General features: G+C 37.2%; 1 protein-coding gene across 6 annotated transcripts in view; it reads right to left on the bottom strand.

Moving 5' to 3' along the window:
* WDR19 (WD repeat domain 19) overlaps window positions 1–15,717 on the bottom strand; it is a 93,881-nt gene extending 78,164 nt beyond the window's left edge. For 3 of the 6 annotated variants that reach the window (XM_061192174.1, XM_061192176.1, XM_061192175.1), the window contains exons 1-6: window positions 15,660–15,717; window positions 13,207–13,298; window positions 12,850–12,915; window positions 9,785–9,910; window positions 5,352–5,467; window positions 1,773–1,888 (exon numbers count right to left, since the gene is read on the bottom strand). In XM_061192174.1, the coding sequence (XP_061048157.1) occupies window positions 1,773–1,888; window positions 5,352–5,467; window positions 9,785–9,910; window positions 12,850–12,915; window positions 13,207–13,298; window positions 15,660–15,665 (522 nt within the window). In that variant the 5' untranslated portion in view covers window positions 15,666–15,717. The other 3 variants (XM_061192178.1, XM_061192177.1, XM_061192179.1) reach the window with 3 other exon arrangements.
* Window positions 15,718–16,020: the final 303 nt, after the last annotated feature.

Genomic DNA, 16,020 nt, shown 5'->3' with positions numbered 1-16,020 from the left:
GAATGACAGAGACTGCTAAATGTCTTACAATACCCATTAAAACAAGTTTTAGCAGGGCACATGATCACCTAGGCAGACTAAATTTGCAGCTTCCCTGGCAGCAGCAAGGTGTGACCATATAACTAGGTTCTGGTCATATGATATGAATGGAAATTATGATTGCATCTTCCAGATTAGGTCGTTCACAAATTTCTTGCACTCCACTTCTCTTTTTCCCTTCCCTGGGGCTGAAATGAGGTGCTGGTATGCTTGCTTTAGCCATGCACATGAGGGCAAAACACCCTAGAAAATGCCAGAACAATAAGATGGAAGGAAGGGAGGGAAAGGAAGGAAGGGGGACTTTATACAACCTTGAGAAGCAGAGATACATAGATGACATGCTTACCCCTCTGTTTTATGAGGGAAAAAAAAAGAGGAAAAACCACCCAAACTACCATATTCTTAGAGTCCTTGTAATTTTGGGTCTCGTTGTTACAATAGTTTAGCCTATATTCCCTGACTGATTTAGATCATCTTCTCTCTTACAGATTCACAATCCAACTTTCATTTATTTCCTCTATCTCACAAATGTTATAGGACTTGTAAGCTATATCACACAATTTGATAATCATATAAGACGATATATGTTTTATCATGATTAGTTTTCTCTTCTTGAGAGTAGGGGGCCTATGGTGGGCAGCCTCTAAGATGGTCTGGAATGATCCTCACCTCCTGGTGTTCATGCCTTTGTGTAATCCCCATCCCGGCCCCTCAGTGTAGGCTGGGCCTAGTGACTCACCTCTAGAGAACAGAATACAGCAAAAATAATTTTGAGATCAGGTAATTTATTAATGATTGCAGCTTAAGTCTTGAATGACTATTCTCACTCTCTTGCCAGCTGCTTTGTTGTGGTCCCCAGTCAAGCCTTCAGATAAGACTGCAGTTCAGACTGATAAAATGATTGCAGCCTCATGAGAGACCCTGAGGCAGAAGCACCCAGCTTAGCTGCACCTGGATTCCTCATCCACAAAAACTGCAAAGCAATGTTTGTTGTTTTAAACTGCTAAGTTTTGGCGGTAATTTATTATGCAGCAATAGATAGTTAATATAGGGCCATATTTCATATTTCTTCTGTAGTCATATTTCATATTTCTTCTACAGTACATAGCACAGTGCCATGTAACTAGCAGGTATTCAAAGAATGTCAACCTTGCTCTAGAAGTAATAAATCATAAGCCAAGTCATCCAAAGTGAAATTTTGCCACTGGTGAGCTTCTATAGCTATGGGTAATACAAATTCCCTTGAGAGGAGCCTCTGAAGATCTAATCAATCTTGGCAAATTTGAACATCAGTAAAATTTAACCTTAAAATTAAATTTAATTAGGATTAGTTTGGAAGCAATTTAACATATCAGCTAAAGGAGTGGGCTTTAGAATCAGGCAGTTGATTACATTACCTGACTCTGAGTCTAGTTGTTAACATTTACGTTGTAAATATACATATATAAAATAAGAGTTATTTCACAAATATACTGTTTGACTATAACCACAGAGCTGATAATCCATGCTAATACTAGCCAATGGGAAATGTACAAAGGAGGATGTTTGGATAAAGTATTCATATTAAAGAAAAATGTCCTAATACATTAAAAAAATTTGATGTTTAGAATGTGAAGTTATTGTATACATATCTCACATAGAGATTTTTAAATTTTATAGATCAGTTTGATAGACAAACTTTGTTTTGGAAGAAAATTTGAATATAGCAGACCAAAGAGATGTTACTGTATTACCTGTCTTATCGTGTCACCTTCCTGATTACTAACTGTAATCATTTTATCTTCACCACCTAATGCAAGCATGTTTTCTGCATTCCAACATCCACATGTGATTCTCTTAGTATGTTTTCCTGAAAAAGAGATGATTTTTGTACATATTGATTTCTCAAAAAAAATTTTAGATATCTGTGATGTTAATCTGAAAGTTTAAGTAATATACTATGGAAATTAAACAGACAAGAAATTTTAAATCTCATCAAAGCAGTTAGTGTCTAAGCAACCTTATTTAAAACAGTTTATTACCAAGTTGTAAATCAAGATACAGGCATATGAGGGCAATCCTGTTTTCCAATTTTTTATGTGCATATGAGCATAGGTCCTAACATAAAAAGATATTCCACCCCTTGACAAGTTTGTTTGTTTACCATATAACCAAACCTATCACAATAATGTCTTAAGCACAAAATGTGCTTAAATCTCAAAGCACCAAAGCTATCTTTACTATACTCAGCTTCACAGTGCGGGAGACCCTTGGCATAAGCAGATTCAACATCACAGTTTTGACTATTCGTATATAACTAAAGGACATACAATGATTCATGATGACACTGAGGTACAAATATGAAGGCACCTTCGTGAGACTTGTGTTAAAAATTGACTCATTTAGCTAGTGAGGGATATTAGATAGCCACTAAGTATCAGGACTTTTTTTATTGAGCAATCTAGACAGTGCAAAAACCACATTTTGGGGTGCAAATTGCATGCTTGACACTGAGGGCATTTGTCGAAGGTCCTGGGATAGATAAATACTCAAGAGCCCCAGGGTTAATTAAGTATACAGATTCTGGAGGCAGACTGCCTATTTTGAATAAGTGGCTCCACCACTTACTGCAAAACCATGGGTAAGTGACTTAACCTTTCTATTCCTTAGTCACATCATCCAAAAATTGGGGATAATAGTAGGAGCTCTCTCATAGGGGTTGAGGATCAAACGAGTTAAAGCACTTAGAAGAGTGCCAGGCATATAGGAAATGCTATATAAATGTTAGCTATTTTAGCTGTTATTGAGACAGAGATCATGTTTATTTTATTCATGTACCCCTTACAGAACCTAATACAGTATGTATGCAGAAGGCAGGCTCTAAATAAATAGTCGTTACGTGAGTAGACCCTGAGGCCAGAGTGTGCCGAGTGTGTTAGAGGCTCAGGTAGGAGGACACTATGTATGGCTGTGAAGTCCCAGAAGATGAGTAAGAGATGAAGTCAGAGAGTCGCCAAGGGCCAGGTCACAGAGGGCTTGGCTGGCCATAGTGAGGACTTTGACCCAGGGTGACATGGAGAGCCACTGGAGAGTTCCAAGCAGAAGGCTCACTGTGGCCTCTGGGTTGAGGATATTCTATAGCAGGGCAAGATCTGAAGCAGGGAGACCAGTTCAGATATTCCAGAAATTCAGGTCAAAGATGTCTGAGCCCCACACCATGGTGGCAGCAGTAACGGTGATGAGAACAGTCTTGATTCTGGAGATATTTGGAGATAGACCCTACTAGATTTTCTGGCAAATTAGGTATGGAAAGTAGGAGAAAGATAAGGGTCAAGGATGACGATAAGGTTTGGCTTAAATATCTAAAAGGATGGAATGCCATCAATGATGAGAGGGAAAACTATTGGTTTTGGTGATATTACATTTGAAATGTTTACTAGAAATCTCATTGGAGATGTTGAGTAAGCAGCTGGATGTATGAGTCTAGAGTTTGGAAGAGATAAATATGGGACTATAGAGGTAGTATTTCAAATCAGAAGACCAGAGCACAAAAGTGAAGGGAACATCCAGAGAAGAGACTGGGAAATAGGAGATTTTGCTGATCATAGATTAAGTGGCTTAAGTGGTACACTGGAACTGGGTGTCCAAAGTAATGGGTGTTAGAAGGGAAAAAAGGAGTGCATGAAGAGAGGTGGAAAGATGCCAAAGACAAACTTCTTTCTATACTCAAGAAAGGGAGAAGAAAATGTCTCCTTTTCTTCTAGTGCTCAGAATTCAGGTTAGCCTTAACTTCACTGACAACAGTTAACATGTTTCACGTGCTTACTTAACAGTGTTCTGGGCACTTTACACGGATTGACTCATTTAATTAGTATTAACTTATAGTTACCATACTATGGCCACTGAAATGTAAATCATGTTATTGGGAGACTGGCAATATTAGGTACACTGTGAACAATGAAATTCATGCATGTTAGAAGCATGCAAAGTGAGAACTGCCTACATCTAGTCTAGTTCAAGGAAATAAATCAGAGCATGATGAAACAAGGTAACAGACATTAGCTACTGTAAAAACCATGCATTCGTGCAGCTGCTATTGGAAGTGAAATGCCTTGGCTTTAGGAAAGTAAATTATTTCAAAGGAAAAAAAGCAGAGCCACAAATCACATCTAACTCTGAAAGAGGCAGGTAAAGGACCTAAAATATATAATTAGCCTGAATCTTTTCCATTTTACAGTGAATTAAATTAGCTGAGATTAGAATCAATATTCATATTAAATACAAAGATCACATATAAAATCATGTATATATGACAGATACTGACACAAAATAATCATGCTTTGACAAATTATTTTCTTATACCTCAAGTGTCAAAATTTCTAAGGCTTATAAGTTAACTGGTAGAATATACCTGTAAATGAAGTGGGAGACAGAAAATGCCTACTTAAGTCAAACTAATTTATATGGTGAAAGCAGAGTTTTGTAACTCAAAAGTTTTTAGTTTAATTTTTCAAGTGGATCAGTGACATAACTGTTTAGGTAGAGCACTAAAAATATTCCTATGAAAGATATACCTATATGTGAAAATAATTTGAAATGAACAAGTGTCCTTAATTGAAAGGCACTTTCTCAAGTATTCTGTGGGCACTATTATCTCCAGGATTTAATTCTTTCATTAGTGGTAAATTATATTGGCCACCTGTATGTAATAAAGCCCACTGTTTCACCATTCACCAGCATGATGTTACAATAACTGAAAAGAATCGATACTGTTTCCTCCTGGGGAGTCTGAGGGCAGATGCTAGGTGACCAGAGGCTGGGGGAATCAATGAGACTGAACCAAGAAGGTCAAAGGATTAGACACACATACTCTCCAGTCATACACCCTGAGGGAAATATAACTCGAAGTCCACTCCTAGATTAAATTGGTGTTTGGAGAGAGTGAGGGGTCAGAATTAGGAATCTGGATATACTCTGTCCAAGAAGCCACCAAATGTTTTAGCCCATCTACTAATGTGTTGATATGCATCTGAGTTATTCCATGCCAGAGGCACAATCTGGGTGAGAAAGGGACAGTTGGAAGCCATGCTATTAATGTACTGGTGTCCAAAGGCACAGGCTCACCCTAGGGCAACCAGTTACATAGCCTGGGAAACTCTTAGTAGGTAGTGAAGATGGATCTTCTAGTTTAGATAGATGTATGGCTTGACCAGGGAAGTCTTAATTTTAAACTACAAAATTTCTCTTGCAATATCAGGGAAATCTGAGGTGGTAAAATTTACATTTATGTAAAGCATCTCAAATATTTAGCAGTGTTTCCAGCTACAACCTACCAAGGACAGGAATCTTTCGAGATGTCTGACGATTATAAATAAGCAAATTTCCTTTAACAGTTCCAACAGCCAGGAAACTTCCAAATTTTGACCAAAGAAGGAAAGACAATTGATCCCTGTAACATTAAGATACAAATTACTAAACAATTCACAATTATAACCCCCTAAGTAGTCCTTTTAAAAAGTACTTCATGAATAGTTTTAACATCTACTTAGAAGCTGAAGTACAAAATTACAACTTAATGCTTTAGGACAATGAAGAAGTGCTAAAGACATTCTGAGACACTATAAAATGATCTTAGGTGAGTGAGGCTTAAAATACAAATGTATGATGAATATAGGCTTCAATTCAGTCATGATGGAATCTCAAATTTCATCAGATGACTCATGATGAGATACTTATTAATTTGTCTACTAATGATAGTTGTAACTCTAACTGTGGTAAAAATCTTCATGGATGATAACATCTCATGCTTTAAAAAAAAGTAGTGTCCAACTATATGATATACTAAGTTGGAAAAATCATTGGGAATTCATGATTCATGAAAAAGGACATATATTTTCCAGCTCTGTCACTGTTAAGAGTAGCTCAGAAGGAGGTAGAAAGCATGTTTGCCTACCACCAGTTCTTACTGCGCATTCTAGGATCCAAAGGTTGAACTTTTATACAATCCTCTACTAAAGGGAATAAAGACTCCTTGGAGAGTAGCTCATTTATATATTGAGGAAAGAAATCACAATGGATCTAGAAAAGTGGTTATGAAAATACAATCCCAGGACCAGCAGCATCACCTGGGAACTTCAGAAATGCTAGTCCCCAGATCCCACCCCTGTCCTACTGCATGAGAAACTCTGCGGGTGGTGCCCAGCTGTCTGTGTTTTCATAAGCTCTCCAGGTGATTCTGATGCAGCTAAACTTTGCGAGTCACTGATAGATCAAGCTACTGTTTTCAGAAAGCAACACAACTTTCAAGAATGTTGAGGGCAGTAATAAAAGGACAAAAGAGTCAGCTTAAAGGGGACTCCTCTGGCTAAATTAGGGGAATTTGAGCATTAAAAATTACATATTTAATTGAAACAAGTTGAGTTTGTGACAGGCCATAAAACCTAATGATACTTGGAAGACAAAAATTCACTTAAAGCATAGGAAAAGTTAGTTGTAATAATAAGTGAATGTAATAAAATGTTTAGCTAAAAATTAATTTTAATAAGAAGTATTAATATACCGGGCTGCTAGGTTCCTTCAATTGAGTATATATTTACAATTATTGAATATATTAAGTATACAGTATACTTTATAAAAGATATTAAGTACATATTTTATAAAAGATAAATATGCATTTGTCTCTCAGTTTAAGTAGGTACAGCAGCCCTGAGAACATGCCTCTCAGATCTCTAACTATAGAAAGTGTAACTGACCAAGGTCCCCAGCTGCTAGGCATTGGAATCCATCACCTCAACATGCTGGGACCACACCTTCCCACGGGTTGCTCCCAGACAATGACTGCGCATGGCAGGGGTCCTGCTGAGGCCCATTCCTGGGAGGTACAGGACTCCTTTGATGGTAACCTTGGCTCAGACTGGGCCTAGCTGAACTTTTTAGAACTGTGCTGCGGTCCCAGATGTTTCTACCCCCCTTTCTTTCTTCCCTCTCTCCTTTACAAGGGTCAGACATGCACTGTAGTCTGACGGCTCTTCTAACCTCTTCTCCCTCTCTGTTTCCTCACAGATATTTCCTGTGATAAACACCTTACACATTTAATCCTGTTTTGGAGTCTGCTGCTCAGAAAACATGAATTTAAAAAATTGGAGTGAGCTAAATAGTACCAGAGAAAAGAGGAACTATATGACAAGAACAAGGTCTGATTAGCAACTGTGGTCACATATAGTAAGAGTAGTGTAACAATATTAGTCCAGTGAATAGTTTATCAGTACTAACAGTCACACAACAACCAACTAGAAAGAGGGTTAAATAGTGTATTCCAAGAAGATCAAGTAATCAAATGTCTTCAAAAGAAGAGTTAGCTGAATGGGCTTCATCTTTCCTCTCTTAGAAGATAAGACCTCTAGAAGGTCCTACAAAGTACAGTAAGATCCTAAGACATACATATGTTTCCAATTATGCTAACAGATCAGGCCAACATATAATAATCACACATATTTCTGGCCAAGAAAAATGTAATGAATATATTATTATAGGAAAATGCACCTGGCTACAAAAAAAGGCAACCTATGTGAAAGGCACAGGTTTATAAAATTCTTGCTGATATGACAGTTGAAGGTCAATTAGAACAGAAGCTGAGTAGGGCGGCTAGTACTCGGGTGTGAATGGCCTTGGGAGAAGCAACCATGTCCCATGATCCAACCAAGAATCAATTGGTTGATGAACCAGATGTTGTACTCAGAAATTCTCTGAAAAGATTGATGTATCCCAGGTAAAAAACTAAATGATTACTGCTGTAGGCCTAGGTAGGATCAGGGTAAGTTCCACTATAATCTTAAAAAGGTAGAAAAAATACATTTAGTAAAAATGATGAAATAAATTCAACCCATTGTGCTAACCTAATAATTTAAGATAGTTAAGTGGCATTGCAGCAACTTTTGTAATAATTATATTTGATGCTTTGTGAATTATTTGTGTTTGAAGTGCGCAGAAGAATCTAATCAGATTAAATTTGTAAATGAAATTTTAATTGTTTAAAGGAAACTTAAGTTTGCAAAATATTTAAGAAAATTTTGCAAACTTGATATTCAAAATTGTTAACTATCATGATGTATTAGATTGATCATTAACAAAAAAACAAATAGTAGTAGGTATACCTTTCTATAGCCAAAGGCCTTTAGACATTAAAATATTAATAGCAACAGTAAAACACCCTTAATTTTACCTTATTGATAATTACAATAACATCTACTGTTCCCTCAGTTCTTATTTTGGTGCCTGGCCACTGCATACAATTAACTATCACAACCATCCTGAGATGATGTGAGAAAATGGAAGCGGGGTAAGATAGACAGTGGGAGGCATAGCTGCCAATTCGAAACACCTGGGATTAATTATGCATTTTTCTCTGGGTCAGGATGTGGCCTCACTGATGCTCAGTTTGGTTCAAGAAGCAATACTTGATGTTTATAAACATCCTCTTGAATGGAAGCACACAGGGTGTGTAAAATCCTTCTGAAAAGTGATGTACCGAAGTGTTAAAGGACAGAACAAGAAATGAAGGTTCTCAGACCTAGCAAGACTTGATGTTGTTCAGACACTATTGCCTGTGGATGCATGTCTTGTGCGTCACTTTGGAGGGTCAAGAGAACCTGCACTAAGGTGATGTTTGGTCCTGCTCTGTTATTCCTTGGTAAGTAAGTTGGAAAAGTATAGTCTAATCTTACAGTATGTGTGTGATCTCTTCCTGCCCACCTGCAGGCCACATGATGCCATGAAGCAGATTATTATTACTATACACTCTTTACATATATGAAGAAATTTAGGCTTAAAGAGAGGTTAAGCAATTTGTCCAAGGTCAAAATTGCAGTTTTAGTTGTAAATACCTACAGGTTTTTCTTTTCCATATGGCAAAATGGTTTCCATTTTAGCAGAGACCTGCAATTTATTCTGTCTGCCCAGGATTTTTCCCACTTGTGAACTGCCCCACCCTCACTCCACTCTTCACTGGGTAGGATTATCAACCCCATGGCCCTGCCTACCTTATTCAGAGACCTTCTGAAGAAATGAGTGGACACTAGTAATGTGATAGGGGCATGCTCTTTTCTCTGGCATAACTTGCTGTGAAGAATGGTATAAGCTGATACCTGCCAGTAGCCATCAAAAGAGTCTGACTTACATATATAGGATGGATAAACAACAAGGTCTTATTGTATAGCACAGGGAACTATATTCAATATCCTGTGATAAACCATAATGGAAAAGAATATGAAGAATGTATATATGTTTAACTTAATCAGTTTGCTGTACAGCAGAAATTAACACATTATAAATCAACTACACTTCAGTAAAATATAAAAAAGAGAGAGAGTCTGACTTAGAAGAAGTCAATACAGAGAAAGGAAGAGCCGAGAGATGGAGACAGTCTTGACTGCATCATTAGAACCCCTTGATTTAGCCATGCCTGCAGCCAATCCCATCTCCAGATTTTCCCATACACGTTTTCTCTCTTCTTTGGACATTTTAGTCTGTTCCATTGAAAGCAACTTTTTAAGAAGTCATATTTTATAATCATAACAACTTTATTCTAATTAACTGAACAAAATTAATATGATTATATATAACAATTAAAAAAAAAATGAACTTTTTCCTTTATAAGAAAATAACTCATCAATGCATCTTTATAATGAAAGTAGTATTTGTAGCATCAAATCTGCAAATAATGATATTTCTAAGTGAAGATTTAAAATATAAAAAAAGTTATCCTTACCTCATGCCACTGTCTAACTGGCTGGTTTTGTTTGTGTTGGCATCCCATAGATAAATGCAACTGGATTTCTCAGCAATCACTGCTAGGATATCTCCATCCTTATCCCAATCCATAGCAACACAGTTACTTTTTAAAAAGAGAGCAAAACATCACTATGCATTTTCTTCAAGTAGGGAAAGAAATTTAAACACTCAACTATTTGTGATTTTTGTCTATAACAAGACCATTCAATCTATTTTTGAATACGTCATAAACTTTCTAAAGTGAGAAATATAACTCACCATTCAGTGCCTGGATAAAACTAACACCAATTATGTTGTTGTTGAGGGGATGGAAACATTTTTAATTCTATTTTAAATATCATTTTCATATACTATATTAAATATAATTATACCTAATAAGTTAGCAGATTTTCTCAACACCTATAAAGAGCCTGGCCCTTTGGTAAAACAAACTCATCAAGCACCTCTGGAAAGGAATCACATCTGGAATCAAGAGGAAATTTGTATGATCAACTTTCGAAAGGTTATTTCAGATTTACAGAGGGAAAAAGTAGGTACTGATAAGAAATGATGTTATATCTAGATAAACTGTGTATTGAACAGATCAAGGCTGGGTAGACGTAGGACTGCTAACAACAAGAAAGACTTATTTCTGAAATAGTGAGTAAGAAAGTTTATTTTCATTTCATATCTTAATAGAATAAGAGTGATTCAATTACGATAACAAAATAGTTATAAATAGGAAATGCTCTATTTAACATGTTTCTTACTGTTTAAAATTACTCCAAATGTTTATTATAATTTAAGAACTTCCTTGAAGATTAACCTTTCCTTCCTTCTCTGATGCTATATTTCATTTGGAGACCCTTTGTTCTTGGGTATTGGCTAAGCCATACTCAGCTTTACATTTAAGATAGCTGGGCATTACTTCAGTTATTTTATTCTTCGAACTGTTAAAATATGTTTTGGGGGACTTCCCTGGTGGTCCAGTGGTTAAGACTCCGTGCTCCCAATGTAGGGGGCATGGGTTCGATCCCTGGTCAGGGAACTAAGATCCCACATGCCACACTGTGTGGCCAAAAATAAAAAAAGTTAAAAATAAATAAATAAAATATGTTTTGGGATCTTAATTTTCTATAATATTTTCAGAGATTTTGAGAGTGTGGAAGAGGGAGGCTTTCAAATTGTTGATAAAATCATCTGCCAATTAAAGACAATATATAACGGCATTTTATTTATGTGGAGCTCTTTTGTCAGTCTAATATAACTATGATGAATACAGCAAAAGAATTCATAAGTAAAAAAATAAGGCCATTGTGTAACCAAAATAGATGTCACAGAGATTATGCAATAAAGCTCATACAATTTACTCAAAGAAGTTTTTTTACTAAGTGCCTTCTTACTTTATTTTAGATATAATTATAACTAGCTTGCCCTCTGTTTCCTAGAATAGAGAAACCAGAAGCAACAATTAAGAGAGCAGTGGGATACAGATGGCCAACAAACACATGAAAAGACGCTCAACATCACTAATTATTAGAGAAATGCAAATCAAAACTATAATGAGGTATCACCTCACACCAGTTAGAATGGGCATCATCAGAAAATCTACAAACAACAAATGCTGGAGAGGGTGTGGAGAAAAGGGAACCCTCCTACACTGTTAGTGGAAATGTAAACTGATACAGTCACTATGGAGAACAGTATGGAGGTTCCCTAAAAAACTAAAAATAGAACTACCATATGACCCAGCAATCCCACTCCTGGGCATATACCAGGAGAAAACCATAATTCAAAAGACACATGCACCCCAATGTTCACTGCAGCACTAGTTACAATAGCCAGGACATGGAAGCACCTAAATGTCCATCAACAGAGGAATGGATAAAGATGTGGTACATATATACAATGGAATATTACTCAGCTATAAAAAGGAATGAAATTGTGCCATTTGCACAGAAGTGGGTGGACCTAAAGACTGTCATACAGAGTGAAGTAAGTCAGAGAAAAACAAATATCATTTAATATCACTTATATGTGGAATCTAGAAAAATGATACAGATGAACTTATTTGCAAAGCAGAAATAGAAACACAAGACATAGAGAACAAATGTATGGATACCAAGGGCAGCGGGGGTGGGATGAATTGGGAGGTTGGGATTGACATATATACACTACTATGTATAAAATAGATAACTAATGAGAACCTACTGTATAGTACAGGGAACTCTACTCAATGCTCTGTGGTGACCTAAATGGGAAGGAAATCCAAAAAAGAGGGGATATATGTATACGTATAGCTGATTCACTTTGCTGTACAACAGAAACTAACACAACACTGTAAAGCAACTATACTCCAATAAAAATTAATAATAATAAAAAAAAGAGAGCAATGGGAAATGCTAAAATGGTGGCATTAGGTGGGTGGGAGAGAAGTAAAGCAACCTGATTTGCAAAGATGGTGGCGATAAGCTACAGAAAGCAGATGTGAATTTAAAAAGCTTGGCAGCATAAGACCATTTAGGTGAGGGACTCTACACATCATAATAACCACTAAGATTATCAGTAAAATAACTAATACAGGGAATGATCACACTGAATCATTAAAAATGCTTATGTCATGCTTACTGTAGTCCAGAATGACTTCCTTAAAATAGATAAAATAAGGTCTTTGTCCTTTAAGAAGTATGCAGAAAGTAACTATTAGAGAGGAAATACTACAGCCATATGGGCTTATCTGCATATACACACACTAAAGTTTGTTTATAATTAAATAAGAATTCTTTCACATGGACTCATTTATAATTCTGTCTTACAGCTTAACTGTGAATGTATGAGTGTTTATAAACGTTAAATTCTAATTCATATGCTATATATATACATATTTCATTAACTGTTTATGGTATAAAAAACCAAATCTCTTTGCAAATGGAGAAAGCAAAATAGGAGATACAGGTTAGATATAAGTTATAAAATTCTATTTGATTATAGTTTTAAGACAGTGTTTTTTTATTTTTTAGGCCACAAAGCTTGAAAAAGTTTTTGATCTACCACTGTACTTACCCAGATAAGTTAATTTCACTTCTTTTTTGACCATGGCGATCAAAGATTTTCACAATATGATCAGCTCTAAAAGCAATCAGAACACAAAGATACCATTTAAATGTTTCTTCTTATTTCTCTAAAGAGTTTCTTTTATACACCCAAGTGATTTTATTTTCTCACGATAGTTTCATAATTTATATGTAAACAGTTATTACCAGGGAAAAGGTTCTATGAATTGTGATGTTAATGGAAATATATTACTTTTCCCACCATTCAGTCATCACCCAAGAATTTCTACTGAACAGATAGTGTAGTTAGGTGGGCATACAACCATTTGGAGTCAGGATGATTTACCAACATTCACTGATTTCTTACCCTGTTACTGCAAGGTAGTTTCCTGATGTTTTCTGCCAGGTAAACTTTATTGGTGTGCCAAGCCAAGTCTTTTCTAGCAGTGAGAAAACACGCTAAAAAACACAACACAATTTCTATACTTTCAAAACATACAATTAAGCGTTGGTCAGAAAAGATGTCAAAACATGATAATGAAAACAGTAGGATTCAGGATGGTGAAGGCTTATGCTAGAGCTTACCCAAAAGAAGTCAAAAATGTAACAAACAAAATGACCAATCAACCAACCAACCAAATAACCACAATCTGGTCGGTAAAGTATGGACCTCGATATATATGGGAGCATTTACTATAAAACGTTTTTGCTTTTGAATGTTTTCGAATATTAATTTTATAAAAATGTATGGCTTTAGTGTTTAACAGCTATTAAAAATTTAAATAATTTAAACTTGAACTTAGCTAATTATTAATAGCATAGATTTGGGGAGATTAAATTTAACAAAATTGCTATTAAAAAATATTAACCCTGATAGAAATACAAAATGTCTATACTTTCTTCAAAATTATTATTTTCCTTTCCCCATCAGTTACATTTACTTTATCATTAAGTGTTTAATTTGGCTATTGGGTGGACACTTTTTCAACTGAAAAATCATTCTTTTCACTTAGACAATAAAAAACTGTGTACCCAGTATGGAAGCCACAAACCACATGTGGACTTGGAATTTTATTGAGGACTTGAAATGTGGGTAGTCCAAATTTAGATGTGCTGTAAATATAAACTACACATGGGGTTTCAAAGTCTATAAAGGAGAGAATGCAAACTATCTTCACTGATAATTTTCATACTGATTACATGTTGAAATGATAATATTTTGGATATACTGGGTAAAATAAAATATATTATGAAAAGTAATCTTACCTGTTTCTTTAAAAACATTTTAATTTGGCTACTAAGATTGTTACATTGGCTCACATTATATTTATACCAAAACAGTGCTGATCTAGAACATCTAGGAACATAAGAGTTTGGATGAATAAATGTAGATTTTAACATTAGGTTAAATTACAAGTTAAACAATGATGCCTATATCTAGGCATGTAAAGTTTAGAGACTACTGCAGGTGGCTTGACAGTCTGAATAGCAACACAAAACTCTTCCAATGGTCAAAATTGAACACCAATCATAGGCATTTACTATGTTAAAGATTAAATCCACCTCTACTGAAAAGAGGTGCGCTAAAATCACAGGTTCATCCAAGTTTTGTGGAGCATGAAGACACCCTTAAAGAAAAAAAAAAGGAGTATAAAAGCATCTTACTTTTGCAATTTTATGACCACATTGCCCTGGAACCCCTGCATGCAAGTGAGGGGTCCCTAAACTTGAATTTTACCAGCTTCATGGTAGACCTCCTCTGGCTGTGATCTTATAAACTATTTTTCTTCAAAGGAGGTTTACAGACGCTCCTTACACATACAATGGACCGGAAAAGGTGCTAGCTTCACAACCAGAAAACCAACATTTATATTTGGCTTTTTATTTATTAGCTGTAGGGCTTAAAGCAGGTCAATTAAATTGCCTCAAACACAGAATTCTCAACTGTAAACCAGGAATAATAATATCTCCTTACTTCTGGTACTTCATAAATTGTGAAGAGCTTTAGAAATGAGTTAAGATTACTAGTCTGTCAACTCCAATCTCCACATTAATAGCCACCAGAACTTATAAAAATTAAGCTTTCCGTTTCTTTGCCAGATCAGGGCCGGGGTGTGTGTGTGTGTGTGTGTGTGTAAGGGGATATTGCTCGGTAAAGCGAAGGGTGAATGATCTGTAGCCAGTAGCCGGGGAATGGGATTCACGAGAAGCCTAAGCCTAGAAACCTTGTGTGCAGAGGATGACGCTCTAGAGCTTGAGACCTGCGTGTGCAGATTTCCCCGTGAATCATGTACATCGCCACCAGGTGATCTGTAAATTGCACCAGTCACAGGCAATACAATTTGAGATTATTTTTTCGCAGGCTTTTCACTCGTTTTAAGGCGCTGAGCAGTCGCGCGGCTTGCCAGGTGTTTAGCTGCAAGAAATGAGGCAGTTCCTGACACCCGAACGAGTCAACTTCACCGCGACCCTCCAAGCGCTTTCACACAACTCGTTCTTTCCACCGTGCGAAGTTCGGGCTCTCTTCAGATCCAGTCTGCTCATTTTCAGCCGTGGCGGGGTTCCCTCTTCCCGCAAAGCACCAACTCCATCCGCGGTCCCAGAAACGAGAGGCCTCCCTCCCCGCCTTCTCCTCTTCAATTTTCCTTCCTATTCCCTTGTTCCTTCAACTTCGCCCCTGCTGTCCCCTTCCCTCGTCGCCCCGCTCCCTTCCCCACTTCTCACGCACTCGGGAGGACGAAGGGAGGTCACAAGCTCCTATCCTCAAAGCGACGCTTGGCGGGCTTCTTCCCGCTTCCCCGGGGTTCGTAAGTTATTTACCTTCATCGCAAAGCTGGAGCAGCAGCCGCGGGATCTAGCAAGTGCGCAGGCGCACCCAGTCTCCTCCAAGAAGGCCACCGCTTTCCCGTCACCCAGGAGACCGCGCGAGCAATGGCCAATCAGCGAGCGCCAGCTGAAGGACAGTGCCTAGCAGCGACCTCTGCAAGGAAGAGCGGGAGGTGTGGACTGAGATCACGTGATGCCCGCGAAGCAAGGCCCAGAGAAGTTGAACCTCGCGAGGGCTTCCTGCGCCCCTGCTTTCTGGCTGGGCCTTGATTGGATGCGACCCAGGGGAGGCTGACTCTGTGAGACTTTGGAAAGCGCCTGTGTAAATTTCGGCCCCGGCTACTAAGAAGTCAAT

The sequence above is a fragment of the Eubalaena glacialis genome, chromosome 5, assembly GCF_028564815.1.
Source record: "Eubalaena glacialis isolate mEubGla1 chromosome 5, mEubGla1.1.hap2.+ XY, whole genome shotgun sequence".
NCBI classification, from domain to species: domain Eukaryota; kingdom Metazoa; phylum Chordata; class Mammalia; order Artiodactyla; family Balaenidae; genus Eubalaena; species Eubalaena glacialis.
Note: the sequence above shows the minus strand (reverse complement) of the source record. Positions and strands in the feature narration are given on the sequence as shown.